This window comes from Atractosteus spatula, chromosome 27 (assembly GCF_055471065.1).
Source record: "Atractosteus spatula isolate fAtrSpa1 chromosome 27, fAtrSpa1.hap1, whole genome shotgun sequence".
In the NCBI taxonomy this organism is placed as follows: domain Eukaryota; kingdom Metazoa; phylum Chordata; class Actinopteri; order Semionotiformes; family Lepisosteidae; genus Atractosteus; species Atractosteus spatula.
The window spans coordinates 11,088,131-11,109,275 of NC_142732.1; the positions used below are offsets into that span (position 1 = coordinate 11,088,131).

Here is a 21,145-nt window from a genome sequence, read left to right on the forward strand (position 1 = left end):
GTAAGCAATGATTATAATTATTATAATTATAGAAGGAGGAATAATCACAGTTAAATGAACAGATGTTTAAAAGGTTTTGATATCTTTTTTGGCAAGGAAAGGTACGCTGGCTTTAATCAGAGGTGGAGTTAATAAGGGGAGAAGGCAGGCTTGAAGGTCTCCTCGTGGGAAAGGGGGGTCTATCTTGCTCAGAGGCAGGAGGGGTTGACTGTCTCACTGTCACTGAGCCTCGGGGCCGTTTCCAGGACAAGTGGGCTATGTAACTCTAGACCTGAATGTCCGCACATCTGTTAAAAAATATGCAGTGAATGCAGAAAAAATACGTTTAATTCTGTAACACTAAATAATCACAAACACAGAACACAATGGGGTTGGAGGCATTTTTTTGGATGACTAAACAAACATGGCATATTTCTGTAGCAAATAGCTCATGGTATTTGAAAACTCTATGCAATACTTTCATAGACTTCAATCAGGACTGCGTACAAATATGTCTAGTGTTGGGGTCTATCCAACCAGCCAACCAGTCCAACAAGTACAAGCAAAATACGATCTGAAATGGCACTGACCTTGCACCCTACTGCTAAGAGCCCTTGAAATTAATGAACGCAGACTCATTTCAGTGAGACTGACTTTCCTGTGAACACACACATACAGCACAGGCCTATGTATGTGTGTACAGAGGTTGGCTGCTGTCCCTGTGCTGATTAATGGTTGATCTCAAGTGCACACCGATGTCATTGGAGTGCCACCTACTGGACAAGCCTGTGTACTGCAATTGCAAAGTGAGGGCCAGTGTGAGCCACTGGACTAAAGGTCTTCTGACAAGATGGATTTAACCCCATCTCTACTTCAGCTAAAGAAGGCTGTATATATACCGGTGACTTTGGCGAGTGTGTTTGGTTAATTAAAAACACATGTTGTGGCAGCCGAACCATGGAGCAAGGAAAACTGGTGCCCAGTCAAAAAACGAGCGTGGGTGACAAGTTCCGACATAAGCAACGTTTCACCAGTGACACCAAACACATTTAAAACAACAGCTCAGTTTATTATGAATTTGTAACGCAGTGTTAGCAGAACAGACACAGTCTGACAGCAGGCTGGTTCAACAAGCTCAACAAGGCCTTGGCACAGAGATGTAGGAGTGGGCACAGGGTGGTACAGCTCAGGGCGTCTGCTCCAGCTCTCCTGCACCCCCACGTCTGCAGTAGGGGAGCCCCACTCCTGACGGGCCTGAACGAATGTCTCAAGAACAGGGGGGAACAGCAGAGAGTCTTGAAACGCACAGAAATGGACTCGGGACAGCTGTGTTTAAGGCAAGACGTGCAGAAGCCAGAGAAACCAGTCAAAGTATTTCTGCACCCAGCAGCTCCCAGTCTGAGACGGTGGAGCGTTTAATGAGCACAGCTTCTACAAGTGTCAAAGCAGATTTCTACAGACCACAACAATGGCGCTTTTTACCTGTTTCCAACAGGAGAGCGCCCCCTACTGGGTTACCAATACGAACTGACTACTTCCTCCAGTCTCCACCAGCACAGTATATCCACCGCTATTCAAACCAAACACTGGGGCAGGAGCCTGTAGCAGGTGTCAGGCCCTGGAACTGCAACGCAACATAACCAATTCAATCTGAGATGGTGAGAGACTTTGAAGCGATGCTTTCCGAGGAAACTGCTGATGACGGTGGTGGCAATGTTGTCCGCATCCAGCAGGGGGTGCTGGCGGGCTGGGCTCCTCAGTCCGTCTTCCAGACGCCGTTCAGCAGCTTCACCACCTCCTCGTAGATGACGAAGACGATGGCCACGTCGAGGCAGACGCGGCCCAGCCGCGGCACCGTGCCCTTGTAGAACCTGCAGGTGGCGACAGTGACTCAGGGGGCGAAGGGAGAGGGGCTGGCGTGGCTGGGCGGAGGCAGATACTGTATTTAAAACCATTCAAGCCAGATTCATCACACACCCGTCCTCTTGCTATGCTGACAGTCGAATTGCTGAAAAACCAACTGCAGCACACGGATAGTGAGTACTGCTGGGCTCTCAGTGGTGATCTTGGGAATAATTCTAGTGCCCTCTTGGCACACAGTAGCCCCAGGTTGGTGCAGATGATAATATTAATTCTTTGTACTTATACAGCGCTTTTCTGGACAATCCACTCAAAGCTCTTTACAGGTAATGGGGATCCCCTCCACCACCACCAGTGTGCAGCCCCACCTGGATGATGCGCCAGTACACTCCCCACACACCAGCTCTCAGTGGGGAGTGTACTGGTCAGAGATGGGGATTATTAGGAGGCCATGATTGGTAAAGGCCAATGGGGTGACACTCCTTCTCTTTTCGAGAAACGCCCTGGGATTAATGACCACAGAGAGTCAGGACCTCGGTTTTACGTCTCATCCGAAGGACGCTGCTTTTCCCCCCAGTGTGCTACAGAGCAGATACTCACGCCTGCGGCCCCTCGTTGCGAAGGATCTGGTAGGCGCAGTCCACTGTGCTCCTGTAGCGGTGAGCCTCCAAGCCCTGCAGACACAGCAGCACCCAGTCAGAGCCCTTGGGCGCACGGACCCAGTTCGGTCAAAGACCAAAACACCAGTGAGGGGCCGCGGCTTCACACACCTGCATCCGCGTCTTCACCACGTCCAGGGGCGTGTTTCCGAAGACGCTGGCCGCTCCCGCCGCGGCCCCAAACACCGCCGTCACCAGGGGGTGCATCTCCCGGCAGGGGTCATCGCCTAGGAGACAGACCCGCTGTGGCTTACTGGGTTGGGCATGGGGGCGTGACAGACGGGCTGATCTCACTCCCCAAAGTCCCAGTCTCCCCCCCCCCCAATAACAGACACCACACAAGACACAGTAACCCTAAGAAAGACAGGAATGAACGGTTCAGTCTCAGGTCCGGCTCGGCTCAGACGGGCTCTGGAAAGGCTGGAGCTCCTGCTGGATTTCTGCTTCCTGCCGGACTGGATCTCCGCAGGAGAGGTCAGCCGCTCCCTTACCTTTGTACCAGTTGCGCAGTGAGGTCATGACGTAGAAGCGGATGGCCTGGTTGGACCCCTGTTTGAGCACTGTGGCCGTCAGTCCCTGGTAGGTCCCCCGGAGTCCTGCAGCAGAACACAGGCTTGGGACCGAGGCTGCAAACAGCTGCAGGCGGCCAAACCCTCTCGTGTTCGATCTCTGTCAATTTGTTCAATTACTTTCACTACAGCTGTGTAGTGCTGTTCATCCCAAAGGACCTCAGAGCACTTCCCTTACACCAGAGGATGCACTTCATTCAACACTAAAGATCAGCTGCAGGGCAATAAAACTGCTTCACCGGCTGCATAAAGGGGGGGGCTCTAGTGATCCCTGACTGTACGTGCCCAGTGATGTTTAATCGGAACCCTGGGGTGACCACCCCCACTCCTAAAAATGGTGCTGTGGGATTTTTCGGGACTAAGCAGTCAGGGCCCTGGTTTGACATTGATCTGCAAATTCTGCTCCAGGTGGGAGAGTTCCCCCTCCTGGGCCACCAACACCCAGGGGTGGAGCGGTGGCTCTGTGGCTAAGGATCTGCGCCTGTGACTGAAAGGTTGCCAGTTCAAATCCCGCAGCAGGCAGAGGAATCCTACTTCATTGGGCCCCTGAGCAAAGCCCTTAACCCCAACTGCTCCAGGGGCACTGTACAATGGCTGACCCTGCGCTCTGAACCCAAGCTTCTCTCCCTGTCTGTGTGTCTGTGTCTCATGGAGAGCAAGCTGGGGTATGCGAAAAGACGGATTCCTAATGCAAGAAATTATGTCAACAGCTGGGATTAGTCTCCAAACCACCTGTCGCAATAGTGAACCAGACAGACAGCACTCCTAGGATCAGTTTAACACTTTAATGCCATAATGACCAGGTCAACCACCAAGGTCAGTGGCTGCCAAAAAACCTCAGAAATGATCTGATCTATTCTTAATATATTGTTGAATCGATGCGTTTATAATCGAGTCATTAACCAGACAACGTGCTGCACAGTGACTCTCAAGCATGGCAGTGGGTGGACAAATGTCTCAATTAGGCTGTTTTAGGCTCAGAGATGCATAATTTTCAGTTCGCAACACTGAAACAGCATTTCATTTTTTTAAATCTGCACCCGCGCTGCACTGGTCAATTCAGCGACACTGTGACACCAGTCTGTCAGGTCCAGGCAGGAGAATGGAAACCAGCTCAGGTTCCTGATTCTGCTAAACACTCTTCCACATCCAAACCACTGCTCGAGCTGGAAGTCCAGGGACAAGCTCGCCTCCGCTGCGGACAGAGGGGTGCCGAACCCCGACTCAAGTGCCCCACACTCACCCTGGTCCCGGATGATCTCCCGGATGCCGTGGAAGAACCCCCTGTAGCGCGGTCTGGAGGAGCACTGGTCGTGGATGAACTTCACCTGCGGGGCACAGAGCAGTCAGGAGCCGACTCCGGACAGCACGGACCCACACGGACAGCCCGGAGCAGGACAGTGTGGGAGGTGCTGGCTGGGTCACCCCGATGGCCTCCTGCAGGAGCTCCAGAGCAACGCAGACAGGAGGAGGGCAGCAGGGAAAAGAGGAGACTCCTCTTTTCGAAAGGGATGTGTGTGTGTCAAGGATGAACGGCCAGAGCTGACGCTGATTAGCGTCAGACCAATTAGCTATGTGCTACCCACGAGGGCCTCCTACACCAGCAGTCGGACAGCAGCGCCCGAGCAGCGCCCACGCCCAGTCCCCCCGCGCGCCCTGTCCCGGGACTCACCTTGATGGTCTCCATGGGGCACACGACCAGCACGGCCTCGGCCACCCCCGCCGCCAGCCCACACAGCAGGCTGCGTGAGCTGTCCAGCCGCCCCGCCGCGTCGCGCATGGGGTTACTGACCAGCTCGAAGGTGCCAAACCTGCAGGGGGCGCACACACACACACACACACGTAACTCCCTTCCCTAGACTCGGATCCTGGGGAGCTCTCCTGCTTTTAAACCTTTTTCTCCCCTTCCTTCAGAGTTTTGGGCCTTTACAACGAAAGGTGCTATGATATATATAACATAATTATTGTAGCAGCCCTGTATAATATTGTGAGGATTATCTATCTAATGCTATTATTATTATTACCACAGGCAGGTTTAATATCATTAGTATTATCACAGGTCTGTACAATATTATTAGTATTATTAATGCAGTCCCGTATAATATCAGGAGTATTATTACCGCATTCCTGTATAATATTAGCAGAGTAATTACTGCAGTCCTGTATAATATCAGCAGTATTAGTATTAGAGCAGGCCTGTATGATATCAGCAGTATTATTACTGCATTCCTGTATAATATCAGCAGTACTATCATTAGAGCAGGCCTGTATGATATCAGCAGCATTATTACTGCAGTCCTGTATTATATCAGCAGTATTATCATTAGAGCAGGCCTGTATGATATCAGCAGCATTATCATTAGAGCAGGCCTGTATGATATCAGCAGTATTATCTTCACCGCAGGCCTGCGTGGCGGGACGTGACCCCTGGCCCCTCGGCGTGTCTTACCGGACGGCTGACTTGGGGATGGAGCCGTACAGCAGCGAGCTGAGCCCCCGGTACAGCCCTCTGAGCCCGTGGTCCTGCACTGTTAGTCTCACACAGTCCCCTACAGGAGCACAGGCACAGTGTCAGGGACAGCACCTCCAAAAAAAACCCCACACCCCTTCAAACACACTCCTAACACCTTCCAGCACATATCCTGCTAGGACCTTTGTCAGTGACCCAACCAGGGAACATCCCGCCACACAGCTCCCCCTATAGGAGGAATCAAAGATCCCTCATCAATTCCTGGTTGGCTGTCAGGAATCTCCAGCACCAGAGCTGGACAAAGATTTGTTTTTCTAAGCAGGCAACCAGCAGGGGGCCCTGGTCTACAGCCAGGCTGCAGCTGATAGAGAAGCTCAGAGCAGTACACAGAGACACTGGTTCAGGCTCCCAGTGCACCAGTCCTGCACAGCCACCTTTCATTACCTGTAAAGCGCTTTGAGTGGAGTGTCCAGAAAAGCGCTATATAAGCGTAAGGAATTATTATTATTCACCTGGGGTACCCTGCCGTGCAGGACTGAAGACAGGAGAGCTTACTTTACACAAAGGGTTGTGGGTGTCTGGAACATGCTGCCCAGAGCCCAGATCCCCTGGGATTCGTCCTGTGAAGGGCTCCCCCAGGTACTGGTTACTCCACTCTCGGACCCTGCCGTGCCCCCCTCCCCCTCACCGATGCCCCGGTAGCGCGGGGGGTTGGCCCTCTCGTCCAGCTGCAGCTGAGTCTTGACGTACTCCGTGGGGAAGGTGATGCAGATCTCGATGCCGCCCGCGATGCCGCCTGGGAACAGACACAAAGAGAGGCGCGTGGGCCATGGTGCCCGGGCATCACCTGCAGGCCCTGAGACCAGCCTCTGCCTGAGCTGAGCGAGCCAGGCTGGAGAGAAAGATACACCCTCCGTACACTAACTCAGAGTCGCAGGGTCTGCTAGCTCTGGTTAGGTTGGTTCTGCATCCTGTCCTCGCGGGTGACGTCATCTCTAGCCGCCCCTGGGCCCTCAGGCAGAAGTCTCTGACGGGGGCCGACGGCAGAGGGCGCTGTGCGTGAGGAGGGGCGGGAGCGACACAAGAGGTTCGAGTCGGGTTTGGCTATAATACTGCCGCTAAAACAAAAGGATGCGTGACAGCTGACGCAGAATGAATGAAAATAACTGTCTTTAAAAATGTACAGTGAAATCAAATGCCCCTTAACACGCTATGAACTTACTGTGGCAGGTAAAGATACCTAAATGTATACAATATGAGTCGCCAGATACCAGAACAAGAGCCCAGTTATTTGTTAAAAATATCTCTGAACGTCGTTTAAAAAAGGTCAAAAGAAGATTCATCAACAACGAGATTCGCCAGATGGGTTATAACAAAAAACAGAAGAATCTGAAAAATCTTCCGAGTGGGTAGGCGGCGTGGACACGGGGTTACCTGCTAGAATCGCTTTCCCCGGGTGGGTCACCTTTCTCCCTCCGACAGCGGCGGCCGACAGCGCCCTCCTGCCCCCCGGACAGGGACCACACACCCGGGCGGGGCTGCCAGCCGCCCCTGCCCCAGTCCCAGCACACCAGTCCCGGGCTGGACTCGGGGTGAGAGCCGGGGGGGACAGCTGCGGGCACCCCCTCCTCAAGCTGCAGGGTCCTTCTGACACTGTGAAGGGTTTTAGTAAAGACGACATGCTGACAAAAACGCACCCGCGTGTGTATCTGAAATTATGTGCCGCGAATTTACTGCTTCTCAGTTTTGCTTAGCATCCATCCGATTTCAGGAGGAAACCACAGACAGAAGACAGCAATAATAAAGCTCGCTACCAGTCATGAATATTGAATCAAGGAAACCACGGACTGCACCGGGAACCCCCAACTCCCATTGGCCACGCAGGTAATTTTCATAATTCAAGCGTCTGTACTCTTTAAATATTAATAACCCGGGGCCGAGCCAGCCGGCGGGGGGGCGTGTCGCCGCCCCCGCTGCTCCGCCTTTTGATTGGCTGGTGGGGTGGAGTCGGGCTCTGATTGGCTGGTTTGGGAAGTCGCCTTCTCGCTGATTGGCTGCGGAAGCAGGAAGCGGTGCGGCGGGTTGGGTCGTGGGCCGAGTGGGAACATGGCGGGGAAGCGCTGCAGATCGCGCAGAGATGCGGGGAGATACCCGGGGAAGCTCTCAGCCGTCATTGGCCCAGTTGTGGCGACTGCACGTTTGCGATTGGGCGAGGAGGATGGGACGAGCGGTGAGGCGAGGGCTAGCGCGATGGCAGCCCACTCGCGGCACACTGATGGAGCAGAATATTCCGATTCCGAGCTGTGCGAGACGTGGTTGTCACCGTGTGGACGGTGGTAAAAGCATCGCCAGGCCAATGAAAACATATCACAACGAGTCGATGTTGTCTCTTTTATTACAGATTGCTGTAGTTCTCATTTCATTTGAATAGAACAGAAAATCAGACACATGTCCACGAGTCTGTAACTTGCGGTCACCCAGTTACAGGCATGTAGGACTTCCTGTGATTTCAAACAATTCCTCTTTTTTTAAAAGTACTATGGACTGATTTGTAAAGTCAAACGTCCATTATGTTTATGGTTCTGCATTTTAGATCACTCTCCCATTTTCACTGTTTTTTTCCTTAGGGAATCAGAGTCCTTTGCACAGGGCACACGCAAGGGCTAATGCAGACAGCTCCATTCACCTAGACAGACATTGCAGTGTGCGAGGAAACCGGAGTAGACGAAGGAAACCCATATAGTGCTTTCAAAACATGTGAACTTCACAGAGAAGGTGCTGTGGGACCCAAGAGCTGTGAGACTGCCGCGCCTTGCGCCACGCCCACTGTTGCTGAGGTCATGTGCATCATAGGCTCCGCCCCTAACTACCGTTGCTATTCCTTAAGGCTTGTGAGTTGCTATGGTGACAGTCTGTTGATCACCTGGACTGCTCCGCCGTGAGGCGCCGGGAGAGACGCTTGCGGAATTACTGTAAGTGAAAAGTTCGTCACAAAAACAACAACTGCGGGAAATTGAGCACATCCACTCAGTTCGTTAAGTGTTTTTGAAGTTTTTTAAGCCCCTTGTTGGATATGGCTTTCGTTGCTGGTTTCAGTCATTTCTCGAACTGGTGTGTTTAATTTTAAGTTGTGTTCGACATTTTGTTTTTGTGCTTTTGTAACTAGATTTGTCGCTCTTAAGTGCTTTTAAAACGTGCGAGACTTCTGCCTCTTCCATAACATTTGATTTTATTTAATTTCTAGATTATTTGTACTTGGGAGTCACCTTTCAGACTTAGGTAGTCTATAACAATCAAGTACTTTATGTCCAAAACGTTCCTCTGCAGTAGGACAGCATTTATTCTGCGGTGATAGGATGTACAATTCAGTAGCAGGGGAATAAGGAATGTTTAGTTCACATATACATTATTTACGTTTAGTTCATATACAGTATACAATATAAATTACATGTGTAATCTCATAAAATAACCGAGTTAGTCAAATTTAACATCAGAATGTCAATAATACATTTAAGTCAAATATTATTTTATATTTACTATCCAAGAAGGGTTCTGTCATATATCCTTATCTGTGTCTGAATATACTGATTCAGTACTGATTGAGTATTACATTGCTCCTGCTGGTTCGTGCAGGAAAGTGCACAGTGACTTCTCTTGAGCTTGACAACACAGCTAACACAGTAACTAATATGTATGTAGTATTAAAAAGTCTAATGCGTGTAAATGCTGTTAACATTAACATAGCTGATGGACTGCTGTCCAGTCCAGGGTGTGTCCTGCCTTGCGCCCAGTGCTTGCTGGGATGGGCTCCAGCTCTCCCAGGACTCTGAACGGGAAAATGAAGTTCAAAGACGATGGATGGGTTAAGACAGTCTGGAAGCAGTATAAGAAGTATCACTCAAGAGAAGATGCATTAAGACACTCTTGACAGTGTGACTCTATAGGTAGAATTGTGGACAATTTGACACTGTCTGCTCTCTGTCCTTTGTCCATCTTGGGCACTGGCCTGTGGACAGTTTCACACTGTCTGCTCTCTGTCCAGCTGGGGCACTGGCCTGTGGACAGTTTCACACTGTCTGCTCTCTGTCATCTGTCTAGCTGGATCACTGACCTGTGGACAGTTTCACACTCTCTGCTCCCTGTCCTCTGTCCAGGTGGATCACTGGCCTGTGGACATTCACACTGTCTGCTCTCTGTCCTCTGTCCAGCTGGATCACTGACCTGTGGACAGTTTCACACTCTCTGCTCTCTGTCCTCTGTCCAGCTGGGGCACTGGCCTGTGGACAGTTTCAGGCTGTCTGCTCTCTGTCCTCTGTCCAGCTGGATCACTGGCCTGTGGACAGTTTCACACTCTCTGCTTTCTGTCCTCTGTCCAGCTGGGGAACTGGCCTGTGGACAGTTTCACACTGTCTGCTCTCTGTCCTCTGTCCAGCTGGATCACTGGCCTGTGGACAGTTTCACACTCTCTGTCCTCTGTCCAGCTGGGGCACTGGCCTGTGGACAGTTTTACACTGTCTGCTCTCTGTCCTCTGTCCAGCTGGGGCACTGGCCTGTGGACAGTTTCACAGCTCGGTCACTGGCAGGCAGATTCAGCAGGCGTGATGTCCAAGCTGATCCAGCTCCCCCCGAAGTTCCTGCCCCCGGAATGGCAGCTGGCCAATCAGATGCGCTACAGCAGCGCGGAGGCCGAGCGCTCGCGGTCCGAGCGGCTCTCCGCAGAGAGCCAGAGGCTGGTGGAGGAAACGGAGAAGGCCACGCGCCGCGCCCAGGAGGACGTCACCAAGAAACTGGGTAAGACAGCCGCCGCGCAGTGATGGCACTGTTGGCCAGCCTGCCTCGCTGAGATGGCGGCTGCCAGTCGCGGACAGCCCCGGGGCAATTCGGCACTGACCCGCCCCCCGTGTTTCAGAGCAGAGGATCAAGGACATTAAGTTCTGGAAGCAGGAGCTGGACACCAAACTCGCCGAGCTGGTGAAGGAGATCGACATGCTGCTGACCTACAAGACGCGGCTGGAGAAAGCTCTGGAGAGCTGCGCTGAGCCGCTGAGAGTCACACAACAGTGCCTGGCTGAGAGGTGAGGGCCGCACAGCACCACCTCCTGGGCGGGCCAAGAGGGGTGCACAATTCCTGTCCTGCAAGGCCGGGGAGGTGTCTGGTGTTTCTTCCACCTGAGCAGTTAATTCACTTATAGAACTCATTATGTGCTTAACTGGACAAGTTGAAGCCTTTCCTAGTTCTTCAGACGCTTGTGATTTTAAGAAACATAGAAAACCTGCAGGACAGCAGACTGGACAGTCAGGCCTCTTGGCTTAGTCCACTCAGCTACAGCGCTGCTTCTGCCAGGAGTGTGAGGATTTTTGTCTCTTCTTACCCTGCAACCTGACACCGACTAAAAAACCCAACACCTTCTCCAAAAATTAGATGTAGGTAATGTTATTTATTATTTCCAGTTATAGAGCCTAAGATAATACATTTATACTATAATATATTAAACATGCTGCTGCCCTTTGAAATGACTAATAAATGCGTGAGTGTACCTTTTGTACAATGATTGTCACCATAACAAAGACCCTGGAGTACTGTGTACTGCCTTAGCTCTCCCATTGCAGTGCAGGTATTGTTTCCAGCTCTTGCTTAATGCTTGCTTGCTAAAGTATTTTCAGAAGAGGGTCAGTAAAGCTGTTAAGGATCAATCTGAATAATGACGGTACTGGTTCCAGCCAGGGGGCTATGCTGCCTCTCCCCAAGCAGGGGCACATCAGGAAGGACTCTGCTGTGCGTCTCCCTGCTTCGTCAGGGCTGTGGGGTGGGGTGGGACAGGAAGTGACACGTGGGTGTGGGAGGCGGCGGCCTGTGGCCTGCCGGCGTGACTGACGGCCTGTGTCTGGCACTGGGACAGAGAGAGCCGCGTGGGGATTGACCTGGTGCACGACGAGGTGGAGCGGGAACTCATCAAGGAGCTGGAGGTCATCGAGGGTGTGACCTCGCTACTGAAGCGCACGCTGGAGCAGACCAACGAGCAGATCAGGTGGGGGTACTTGGGCACAGAGAGGTACCAACCTACCTGTCTTAAAAGGGAACTGCAACTCTATTTTTATATTTCAGCCTTAGAATCAGCATTGATAACAGTAAGATATACACAGTAACATGTAAAGCCTCCAATTGACATCACAATTTAGACGAAATTTCCAGGTATGCACAGTGCCATATTCTGTAGAATAGAAATATCGACACGGAGACACTTTTGTTGATGAATACAACTTACTTGTTAACTCTGCGTGCAGATCACATTGGAACATGTCTGCTGTGAAACGTCTGCTGCACAGCCTGTACTTACTCGGTCTAGATCACATTACATGAGTCATGACGGTGACTAGTGAGCAGGAAGGGCTGGATCACGTCACAGTTTGTGGGAACTCTTGCTCTCGCCCGTTGCGAGACCAGGGGTTTGCAACAACATGGCGACTTACAGTACTTTCACAAAGTTAACGATTTCTTGCTTAATTCAAAATTTGTAAAACTCTTCTATGAAATCAATGGATTTATTTTGTTGGGACAGCACTTCCCTTTTAATCTCCTTATTACTGGCGTTCTGTTCTGGAAATAGTGACCTGTCTGACAGTGGCCTGTGCCACTGCTACTAAGGTCCACTCCTCTGAGCTTCTTTAATTCAGATCTTGATGATTTATGTCTTACTTACTGGTCTGCAGCGACTTCATTTTTCTCCATAACCATGAACCAGGTTGATTTTTAAAGTGTCACTCTCTCCATGTGCTCCAGACTGAACCGGTCGGCCAAATATTACCTGGAGAAAGACCTGCGGGACAAGTTCCAGGCAGAGAGAATCGACGACCACTGTGCAGTACTGACCAGCAACTCTCCCGAGATCCACTACAGCCCTGGGCCCAGCAGCACTGCACAGGGGTAAGAACTTCTGCACGCAGGCGTCCTGCCGTTGCAGCTGGAAGGCTGGGACACGCAGAGGGAGAGCTGTGTGTCGCAGATGCAGCTGTGCGGATGTCATGGGGCCTTGCAAGCCCTCAAAGGCCAATGCCCTGGGAACAGCTGATATTGCACCATGAAAGCTGGTGGTGTGTGTGATGATGTTGTTGTTCTGAGAAAGCCAGTTGTGTGTGTGACGTTGTTGTTCTGAGAAAGCCAGTTGTGTGTGTGATGTGGTTGTTGTTCTGAGAATGCCGGTTGTGTGTGTGATGTCGTTGTTGTTCTGAGAAAGCCAGTTGTGTGTGTGATGTCGTTGTTGTTCTGAGAAAGCCAGTTGTGTGTGTGACGTTGTTGTTGTTCTGAGAAAGCTGGTGATGTGTGTGATGTTGTTGTTGTTCTGAGAAAACCAGTTGTGTGTGTGACGATGTGGTTTTTCTGAGAAAGCTGGTTGTGTGTGTGAAGTTGTTGTTGTTCTGAGAAAGCTGGTTGCATGTGTGATGTCGTTGTTGTTCTGAGAAAGCCAGTTTGTGTGTGTGACGATGTGGTTGTTCTGAGAAAGCCGGCTGTGTGTGTGACAATGTTGTTGTTCTGAGAAAGCCAGTTGTGTGTGTGATGTCGTTGTTGTTCTGAGAAAGCCAGTTGGGTGTGTGACGTTGTTGTTGTTGTTCTGAGAAAGCTGGTTGTGTGTGTGACGTTGTTGTTGTTGTTCTGAGAAAGCCGGTTGTGTGTGTGATGTCGTTGTTGTTCTGAGAAAGCCAGTTGTGTGTGTGATGATGTTGTTGTTGTTCTGAGAAAGCCGGTTGTGTGTGTGATGTCGTTGTTGTTATGAGAAAGCCAGTTGTGTGTGTGATGTCGTTGTTGTTATGAGAAAGCCGGTTGTGTGTGTGATGATGTTGTTGTTGTTCTGAGAAAGCCAGTTGTGTGTGTGATGTCGTTGTTGTTCTGAGAAAGCCAGTTGTGTGTGTGATGATGTTGTTGTTGTTGTTCTGAGAAAGCCGGTTGTGTGCGTGACGATGTTATGTTGCTCTCTGGTGTGCAGAGCTGTGACTCCTGGGGAGTGGGAGGACTTCTCCAACCTCAACATTGTGAAGGCAGACAAGCAGAAGAACAACTCCCTGTCACTGCGGACCCTGATCGACAGCCTGCTGGAGCAGACAGCAGAGGACCTCTCCAAGCAGCACCAGGCTGTGAGCAGTGCCCTGCAGATTCGTGTGAGAGAGACCAAGAGCGCCAAGAGCCACCTGGAGGAACACCTGGCCAAGGTACGCCACACACACCTGGCTGATGAGCTGAACTGCAGCAAAGTCACAACAGTCTGAAAATCGCCCTGCACTTTTTTTAGTTCTTATAAACTCTCATTCAAAACAGGTTTTTATGGCATTTTCTTCACTTGAGGTTCTTCATAACACCTGGTCAAAAACTAGTTGCACAGGATGAGAATGGACCCCAAAGCCACCTGCAAAACTACAGATCTGTAGGGTTTACAGCTGTAGTGTCTCTAGGTAGAGATCTAGAAAATATACTGCTTTCCCTTAAATATGGTAGTGTTGTGAATAATGAAAAAAAAAATTATAACACTCCCGCTGGTGTGTCAGGGCTGCAAGTGTCTGTTACAGAGAGGTAGCCCTGGCTAGACAGGATCAGCTGGGTTAGTGAAGATAGAGCTATGTTGTCTATTTAAATATTTCAGTGCCTGGAGATGGGCGACAGTGTTGCCTAGTTAAATACTTCAGTGCCTGGAGATTGTTGAAGATGGAGAGCGAGAGGCTGTGTGTGCTGACTGGAACAGTGGGCAGTGCAGTGAGTCAGAATGAGCGGTGTGTGAGTGGAAGACAGGGGGAAGGAAGAGCTCCGATCCTGGAAGGAGTCAGAAATAGTACAGAAGAGTGGAATAAGACTGAGGTGTCACACCGGCCACAGTGTCGGATGGATGAATATTGTGGTGGAGAGTGTGCTGATTATGCAGAGAGTTCATTCCGAGCTCAGGCTGGGAATGACATTGTTTCTTCGGAAGCTGGGCTACAGCAGAGTGTCCTTCTGTCTGGAAGGTGATGGAGGAGATCAGCAGTCAGGAGAGGAACATCGCTGCTCTGAAGCAGGCCATCGCTGAGAAGGAGGGCCCCCTGAAGCTGGCCCAGACACGGCTGCAGGCCCGCTCACAACGACCCAACGTGGAGCTCTGCCACGACCCGGCCCAGGCCCGGCTGCTACACGAGGTCCAGGAGATCACTGGGACCATTGAGAGGTGAGGGGAGCTCCACGGGAAAGCTGATGGGACGGCACCCCGAGCCACGTTTGATTCGTTTCTGTGCGCATTCCGTCGAATCAAGCCAGTGCTCTGAAAGGCTGGATTTCTGATGGTATTTTCCCAGTCAAGGGATAGAAAGACAAGCTAGAATGATGAGAGTCCTGGACCTGTTTTGATCACTGGACAATCCAGAGGAAAGCTTTCAGACACAGACCTATTCCAAAATACATCGTTGACGAGTTTGTTATCGTCTTGCTCCAGACAAGTGTCTCCAGTCCAGACTAGCTTTGCGTGGAAATAAAAGTGCAATATTAAAAGTTTTTAGAATTTATTGAAAGCATCCAAAATCCAGGCAATTCTGAAAACTTTTCCTTTCACAAGGATTCAGGGATGAATAACCGTTGAAAAGCAAAAAACTGGATGCCCTAAGTGTGACTTCCACATGATTGCTCTGCTATTTGTTTGGCTTTGAAGCGCATGGAAGCCTATAGGAACCTCGCTGCCTCTGCTGGCCAGCTCCTGCTCGAATGTCCTCCTCTTTCCCTCCTCAGGCTCAGCGAGACCCTGGCGCTGGCGGAGGCCGAGATGAGGGCGCTCACCCGCAGTCAGCTGTCCCTGGAAGAGGAGATCGAGGTGAAGGCACGGACGGTGTACATCGATGAGGTGGTGTGCACACAGCTCCGCCAGCCTATCGCCTTCCACCACTTCTGACGGGGCTGGGGTCACCCCTGGGGTCATTTCTGGGGTCACCTGCACAGACTGCAACAGGGCTCCAGTTCACCGCCTTTAGTCCCACCCCCAACACCTCTCTGAATCTGAAACATAGCTTGTGCATTGCTCATAACATTCAGCATGCCCTAATTTGTAATATGGCATGGAGAGAAGTGTGTATTTTAGTATAAAATCTGTCTTTAAAATCAGGACCAGTCAGGTCATTGCGCACTGAAGCTGAAACCCTGACACTCCACACTCCCCCTTTTCAGCTGCAAAGACTTTAATGTGCATTGGAACTGCCAGTGGTAGGCTTTGGATATAATGAGAACAAAAAGTGTTTTATGTCTTGGATCGTAAATTTTAAAAGAGTCCAGCAGACAAAACAAAAATAAACTTGCTTCTTCTGACTCACAAAATCCAGATCACGTGTGTTACAGTACGTGCTTGTGGAGAATCCCTCGATTACAGTCTGAGAAGGGGAAACACCGATCATGACTGTTGTTTGCTATATCTTTTCTACAAAGAAACATTTTCTATGAACATATGTCAATTCATTGTTCCTTTTTAGTAAAAAATCATTCTGGTCTATTTTCCCCAAACCAGGCTGTGTGAGGTCACTGTGCAGGACTGAGGTTTTTTTATCATACTGGTAAGCTGAGACTTAATGTCATAATGGCGTAAATATAGCCTTATAAATAAAATCAGTATATTTTCAGGACCAGAAACATAAATTTGAGAATTAACTGGTCTTGCCAGCCATGTGAATCTATTCTGTTCAGAAATTATTTCCTCTCCTTCGCTTAATCACAATAGTACCACTTAAACCAGAGTACCTGGGCCTGTATAAAGCAGCCTGTTGGTGACCTTTAGTCACCAAATGACCCTGTTTCATACTGAGGAACAGTGGGACCCCTGTTGCATCACCAACCTCTGCCACCCCCCAAAGTGACTGATGTACAATAGATATGAAAATAAAATCTTTTGGTGCTAAAATCATTCTCAATGGGTCCTCATTTACACCTTTTATTTACTTATTCTATTCAACATCCTTCCAGTGTGCCAGTCGACCAGCTCAGCGCCACAGTGGTCTCGCTAGCACATGAAGGAAGAGGGCTGTGCATGTTCCTGGAGGTTTATCAGTTTATCTTCTGGGATGAAGAATGGGGAGCTCATCTTTTTTTTTGTTTTATTTGCTGTTGCCAGAGGTGGCAGTGAAGGTACGGGCCAGGCTCAGAGTGTTCGGATAGGGGCTCAGGCAGCTGTTGCGAAACCCGTCACAGCATCGGGTACGAGATGACAAAGTAGCTCAGCTCCTTCTCTATCAGCTCCTTGTACTTGGTGAAGAACTCCTCCAGCAGGTGGTCTTCCTCATGAGTGTCGTACCTGTTGGTATAAATCCGTATCTGCCAGCACACAAGAAAAACGAGTTAATGGCATTGAAGTGCATGCCACATCTGAAGTGGAAATGCGCAGATTAATTTCGTGTTGTAACTCTTGCGTGTTGCTGATCACCACAGGCATGCTCTTTCCACATAACCTACAGCGTAAAGGCAGAACCTGGATGCAAATATTGGAGTTTTGAACTGGTATCTCCATGTTTATTTGCAAAAATAGTTTTTCAACAGCTCCTCATCTTGGAAAAGAAGGGAAAACGATACCCAAGTCCCACAGGAGCCTTGTCCCGCAGACAGTGGGTTAATCCATTCACTGGCTGTGCAAGACAACAATTATCTGGTTGACTTTCTTTTAACTGAATAATAATAATTGCTTACACTTATATAGTGCTTTTCTGGACACTCCACTCAAAGCGCTTTACAGGTAATGGGGATCCCCTCCACCACCACCAATGTGCAGCATCCACCTGGGTTATGCGACGGCAGCCATAGTGCACCAGTACACTCCCCACACACCAGCTCTCAGTGGGGAGGAGAACAGAGTGATGAAGCCAGTTCGGAGATGGGGATTATTAGGAGGCCATGATTGGGAAATTTGGCCAGGACACTGGAGTAACACCTCTGCTCTTCTCAAGAAACACCCTGGGATTTTTAATGACCACAGAGAGCACCTTTTTACAGTACAGTGTCCCCGTCACTATACTGGGGCATTAGAACCCACACAGACCGCAGGGTGATATGGCTGTATTTGTATTTTTGCCTTCTGCTTATAGACTACAGCTCTCACCTTCACTGTTCTTCTGTCTCTCTGAGGTATTGCTCACAGAGCAGCAGATCACACAACACCCCAGGAACTGTTTGTCATTCTGGTTCGCACACAGGCCCTCAGCAACAACAGAAAATACCTGCACTTCACATAGTGTGCAATATCACTTGGCCCCCGATATTCCCTTACCTTTCTGGGAGCTGTAGTTCTGGGAGACGGCACAGTCAAGGACTACAACTGAAGACTACAAGGGCATCCTACAAGGGGCCAAATCCCATCCTGTATCCTAGACAATAGTACACCCCTTCTGTTGCCTCCCAAACTGTATTCTCTCCGAGTTAAAAAGAGACGAGGAGCAGGTTTGCTGGACCACAGTTTCCCTCAATGCGCTCCACCTCAGTCTGCGCACCGCCAGAAAAATGCACAGCTTGTGATGGGTTTGAAGGGGCTGTTCCTAGGAGGGGAACAGTTTCCACACATGACCCTGACAGTGCACATTATGTAGTTTTAGTTTTTGACTATCATTGCGCGGTGCTGTAGTACCAAGTACAGGTTTTCCATGGGAAAGGCGCGCGTAAGGGAAAGGATCTCACTTTGATGGTTTTCAGGCTGCATTTCCCCTCCAGCCGGTGCTGCAGCAGGGTCTCGATGAAGCGCACCTCCAGGAACGCCCACACTTTCAGGTAGGACAGTTTCCTGCACTGCAGGATCAGCTGCAGGAGCTCGTCATCCACAGACTCGTGGCTGTTATTGAAATCCAGGATCAGCTTCTGCAGAAAAGAGAGATGGAATCGGCCTCTTTAAGATCAGATCACTTCATTGGCCATATACAATTTCTTGCAATAGGAATTTGCTTTCTCACACACCCCAGCTTGCTCTCCATGAGACACACAGGCAGGGAGAGAGAAGCTGGGGGTCAGAGTGCATGGTTTATACGGCGCCCCTGGAGCAGTTGGGGTTAAGGGCCTTGCTCAGGGGCCCAACGGAGTAGGATTCCTCTGCCGGCCACGGGATACAAACCGGCAACCTTCCAGCCGCAGGCGCAGATCCTTAGCCACAGAGAAACCACTCCGCCTTTTGGCTGATAGTGTGGCATGGTCTGGGTTAATATGACTGTAAATACACTGTACAGTTATAATCTATGAACTAATACCACTACCTGCATTGCAGTCTTCTAGATAACTGCTTGTTCTGCATGTTTAAAGGTTCTCCACAATAATACAATGTTTCAGGATTAAGGCACGTTCTAAAGTTGGGCTTTGATAGGCACGATTGGACAAGGTGGTACTTTATAGTATGTAACTGCAAGATCAGGAAACTAAGGGTGGTCTGTAGCCACACTGGGGCCAGAGAAGCTTTCCCATTCAAAGTGATAATCTGCTGCTCGCTTTCTCTTTAATTAAAAGATTTAAATCCCGAAACTAAAATTTTCCATTTGCTGGTACTGGGAGGGAGACATGCCTTTGTAGTCTTTTAGTATGAAAAAACCACGATCACTTTATCAAACACTTGTTTGCTGAGCATATTCGGTTGGCAAGAGCCATAACATTCAAGTCAAGTGCGTTAATTAACAGGAAATCAACAGTTTAACAAATTGTCTCAGAATACAAGGTCAATTTTTCATCTTAATATTTTAAGCACTGTATAAAATGCTGTGCAACCATTGAAAAGGAGCAAGACTAGGTGTAAACAATGTACTAATTGCTTATAATATAGTTCCCAGACCTGAGACTTCTTTGACTACAGAAACATCTTTGATTACAGCACACCTTTTATACAAACGGGGACTGGGGAGATAAAATATGCTGTTTAGTCATGCTGTATGTGCTGAGTCACTGAAAGGATTTAATAAGCATCTGAAAGAGATCCTGGCATCACAATGAAAAGCAGAAGAAGAAAGGGTTGAAAACTGGATCAGAGAGTTGATTCCGTTTTTAGTTCTGTAACAGCCTCGGCTGACCTAGTCTGGTCAAACTGGGAGTGAGCTTAGCCAGTACGGCACTGGGGGGAAAGGAGAGAAGGAGCTCGACAGAGTGGAACCCGATGGGTCAGGTGGTTGGCCTGGCCTCACCTGCAGGCAGTCCTTGAAGAGAGGCAGCACCTCGGTCAGCAAGGGCTTGACGGTCCAGTCCTGTTCGCTGAAGTAGCAGGTGGACAGGCTGAGGCTGCGGACAGGGATCTCGGGAAGGAGGATGCGCAGCAGCCGGTCGGCGTTGAGGATCCTCTCGATGGAGAAGTTGACCCGCAGGCGGGGGCAGCCCTGGACGAGCCGGGCCCAGGCTACCCCCCACACCACCTGGCCGTGGGGCTCGAGGGCGTGGCACTTGACGTGGAGCGCCCCCAGCGTGCGGGCGCAGCCGGCCGCTAGCGCCTCCAGCAGGCTGTCGGAGACGCAGCTGTAGCTGAGCGAGAGAACGGAGAGGTTGCGGAAGCGGGCGAGGGCGTGGGCGAAGGCGGGCAGGGTGTAGACGGCAGTGGCCTGGGGGAAGAAGTCCTCGATGTTGAGTTTGGAGAGCGCGCTCTTCCCACTCTGGTGTGCGATGGACTCCAGCAGCTCACAGCCCTGAAGAAGACCCAGCCTGGCGCCTCTCAGGTTGAGGTTGTCCAGGCGGTGGCCAGCCTTGCGCAGGAAGAAGCTCAGGCTCTTGACCAGGGCGTTCCTCACACTCCTGGACCATGCTGGTCGGTCCAGCTCCATGCAGCAGATGGACAGGGACTTCAGGCGGCTGTTGTCCTTTCTCAAGACAGCCAGGAAGGTCCTCAGGGTCTGCTGGAACCTGCGGGAGGTCAGGGAGTTGACGGGGTTGGTGAACCGGATTTCCAGGGTCTCCAGGTGGCGCCCGAACTTCTTGGCGTACCAGACGGCGGACTGGAAGTCGGCCCGGCGGGACTTGGCGGAGCGGCCGGAGAAGGTGAAGGATCGCGTGCGCCAGAGCTCGGGGGCGTGCAGCACGCGGAGCCAGTGGTGGCACACCAGCGCGGCCCGCACCCGGTCGCAGTCCCGCATAAACGAGAACACCCTGCGCAGGCACACCTCGGGCAAGAGGCCCCACCCCACCGTCTCCTCTTCCTCCTCCTGCTCTTCCAGCTGTCCATCCTCCTCCTCCTCCGTGGTCTCACACTCGCTGGTGAGAAGGAGATTGTCGGCGGGGAAGGGGTCCATACTGGTTATCTGACACTCTCAAGCTGCAGGACATGTGACCTCTCCCATCAGCTGGGCTGGGATCGCTACTTATTGCTGGGTGTTTGAATTCAGCCTCTGATCTTGAGTTTGGCAGGTTTGGGCAGCTGCAGCGATTTGTAGTTTTTGCTTTGCAGGGATGGAGGTGAACAGGAGGTGTAGAGCGATGTAGAGCCTGTTCCTTCATCGACAGCTCTCGCTCAAAACTGAGTGTTCGGCGTGGCCATCGGTGAAGACCCTGAGACAGTTCCCTCCTGGGAGCAGAAGGTAACAGTTCTGGCGGCATTGTTGTGTAATGATGACATCACATGACATCACACAAATGCTGGCTGCTCGCCAGAACCAGCTGACTGTTGTGTTCC

The 21,145-nt window shown here is 50.6% G+C and overlaps 3 protein-coding genes across 3 annotated transcripts; 1 reads left to right on the plus strand and 2 right to left on the minus strand.

The window, feature by feature from the left end:
• Positions 1 to 1,094: 1,094 nt before the first annotated feature.
• slc25a1a (solute carrier family 25 member 1a) lies at positions 1,095 to 7,250 on the minus strand. The gene is made up of 9 exons (XM_088907157.1): positions 6,972 to 7,250; positions 6,226 to 6,333; positions 5,517 to 5,616; positions 4,740 to 4,878; positions 4,311 to 4,395; positions 2,990 to 3,094; positions 2,610 to 2,725; positions 2,440 to 2,513; positions 1,095 to 1,850 (listed from the first exon to the last, which is right to left on the minus strand). Exons 1-9 carry the CDS (start codon positions 7,216 to 7,218, stop codon positions 1,736 to 1,738), a joined length of 1,089 nt encoding a protein of 362 aa, XP_088763283.1. The 5' UTR covers positions 7,219 to 7,250; the 3' UTR covers positions 1,095 to 1,735.
• Positions 7,251 to 7,633: 383 nt separating this feature from the next.
• Positions 7,634 to 16,435, plus strand: tekt1 (tektin 1). Its single transcript, XM_088907159.1, has 9 exons — positions 7,634 to 7,873; positions 8,165 to 8,509; positions 10,075 to 10,328; positions 10,447 to 10,612; positions 11,438 to 11,566; positions 12,319 to 12,462; positions 13,520 to 13,742; positions 14,529 to 14,725; positions 15,280 to 16,435. The coding sequence occupies exons 3-9, from the start codon at positions 10,139 to 10,141 to the stop codon at positions 15,437 to 15,439; spliced, it is 1,209 nt and encodes a 402-aa protein (XP_088763285.1). The 5' UTR covers positions 7,634 to 7,873; positions 8,165 to 8,509; positions 10,075 to 10,138; the 3' UTR covers positions 15,440 to 16,435.
• A 201-nt stretch (positions 16,436 to 16,636) lies between these two features.
• Positions 16,637 to 20,765, minus strand: LOC148814428 (F-box only protein 39-like). The gene is made up of 3 exons (XM_088907292.1): positions 19,674 to 20,765; positions 18,196 to 18,372; positions 16,637 to 16,845 (listed from the first exon to the last, which is right to left on the minus strand). The coding sequence occupies exons 1-3, from the start codon at positions 20,763 to 20,765 to the stop codon at positions 16,717 to 16,719; spliced, it is 1,398 nt and encodes a 465-aa protein (XP_088763418.1). The 3' UTR covers positions 16,637 to 16,716.
• Positions 20,766 to 21,145: the final 380 nt, after the last annotated feature.

What these genes read in the sequence shown, in the direction of transcription:
- tekt1 (XM_088907159.1), top strand. Translation starts at nt 10,139, where the DNA reads ATGTCCAAGCTGATCCAGCTCCCCCCGAAGTTCCTGCCCCCGGAATGG. An exon ending in CAGACCAACGAGCAGATCAG is followed by an intron (nt 11,567 to 12,318) that starts GTGGGGGTACTT and finishes CATGTGCTCCAG; the next exon opens with ACTGAACCGGTCGGCCAAAT. An exon ending in CCCAGCAGCACTGCACAGGG is followed by an intron (nt 12,463 to 13,519) that starts GTAAGAACTTCT and finishes TCTGGTGTGCAG; the next exon opens with AGCTGTGACTCCTGGGGAGT.
- LOC148814428 (XM_088907292.1), bottom strand. Translation starts at nt 20,765, where the DNA reads ATGGACCCCTTCCCCGCCGACAATCTCCTTCTCACCAGCGAGTGTGAG. An exon ending in TCTTCAAGGACTGCCTGCAG is followed by an intron (nt 18,373 to 19,673) that starts GTGAGGCCAGGC and finishes TCTTTTCTGCAG; the next exon opens with AAGCTGATCCTGGATTTCAA. An exon ending in GCAGCCTGAAAACCATCAAA is followed by an intron (nt 16,846 to 18,195) that starts GTGAGATCCTTT and finishes GTGTGCTGGCAG; the next exon opens with ATACGGATTTATACCAACAG.
- slc25a1a (XM_088907157.1), bottom strand. Translation starts at nt 7,218, where the DNA reads ATGTCGTCTTTACTAAAACCCTTCACAGTGTCAGAAGGACCCTGCAGC. An exon ending in GCCCCATGGAGACCATCAAG is followed by an intron (nt 4,396 to 4,739) that starts GTGAGTCCCGGG and finishes TGTGCCCCGCAG; the next exon opens with GTGAAGTTCATCCACGACCA. An exon ending in TGGTGAAGACGCGGATGCAG is followed by an intron (nt 2,514 to 2,609) that starts GTGTGTGAAGCC and finishes CTGTGTCTGCAG; the next exon opens with GGCTTGGAGGCTCACCGCTA.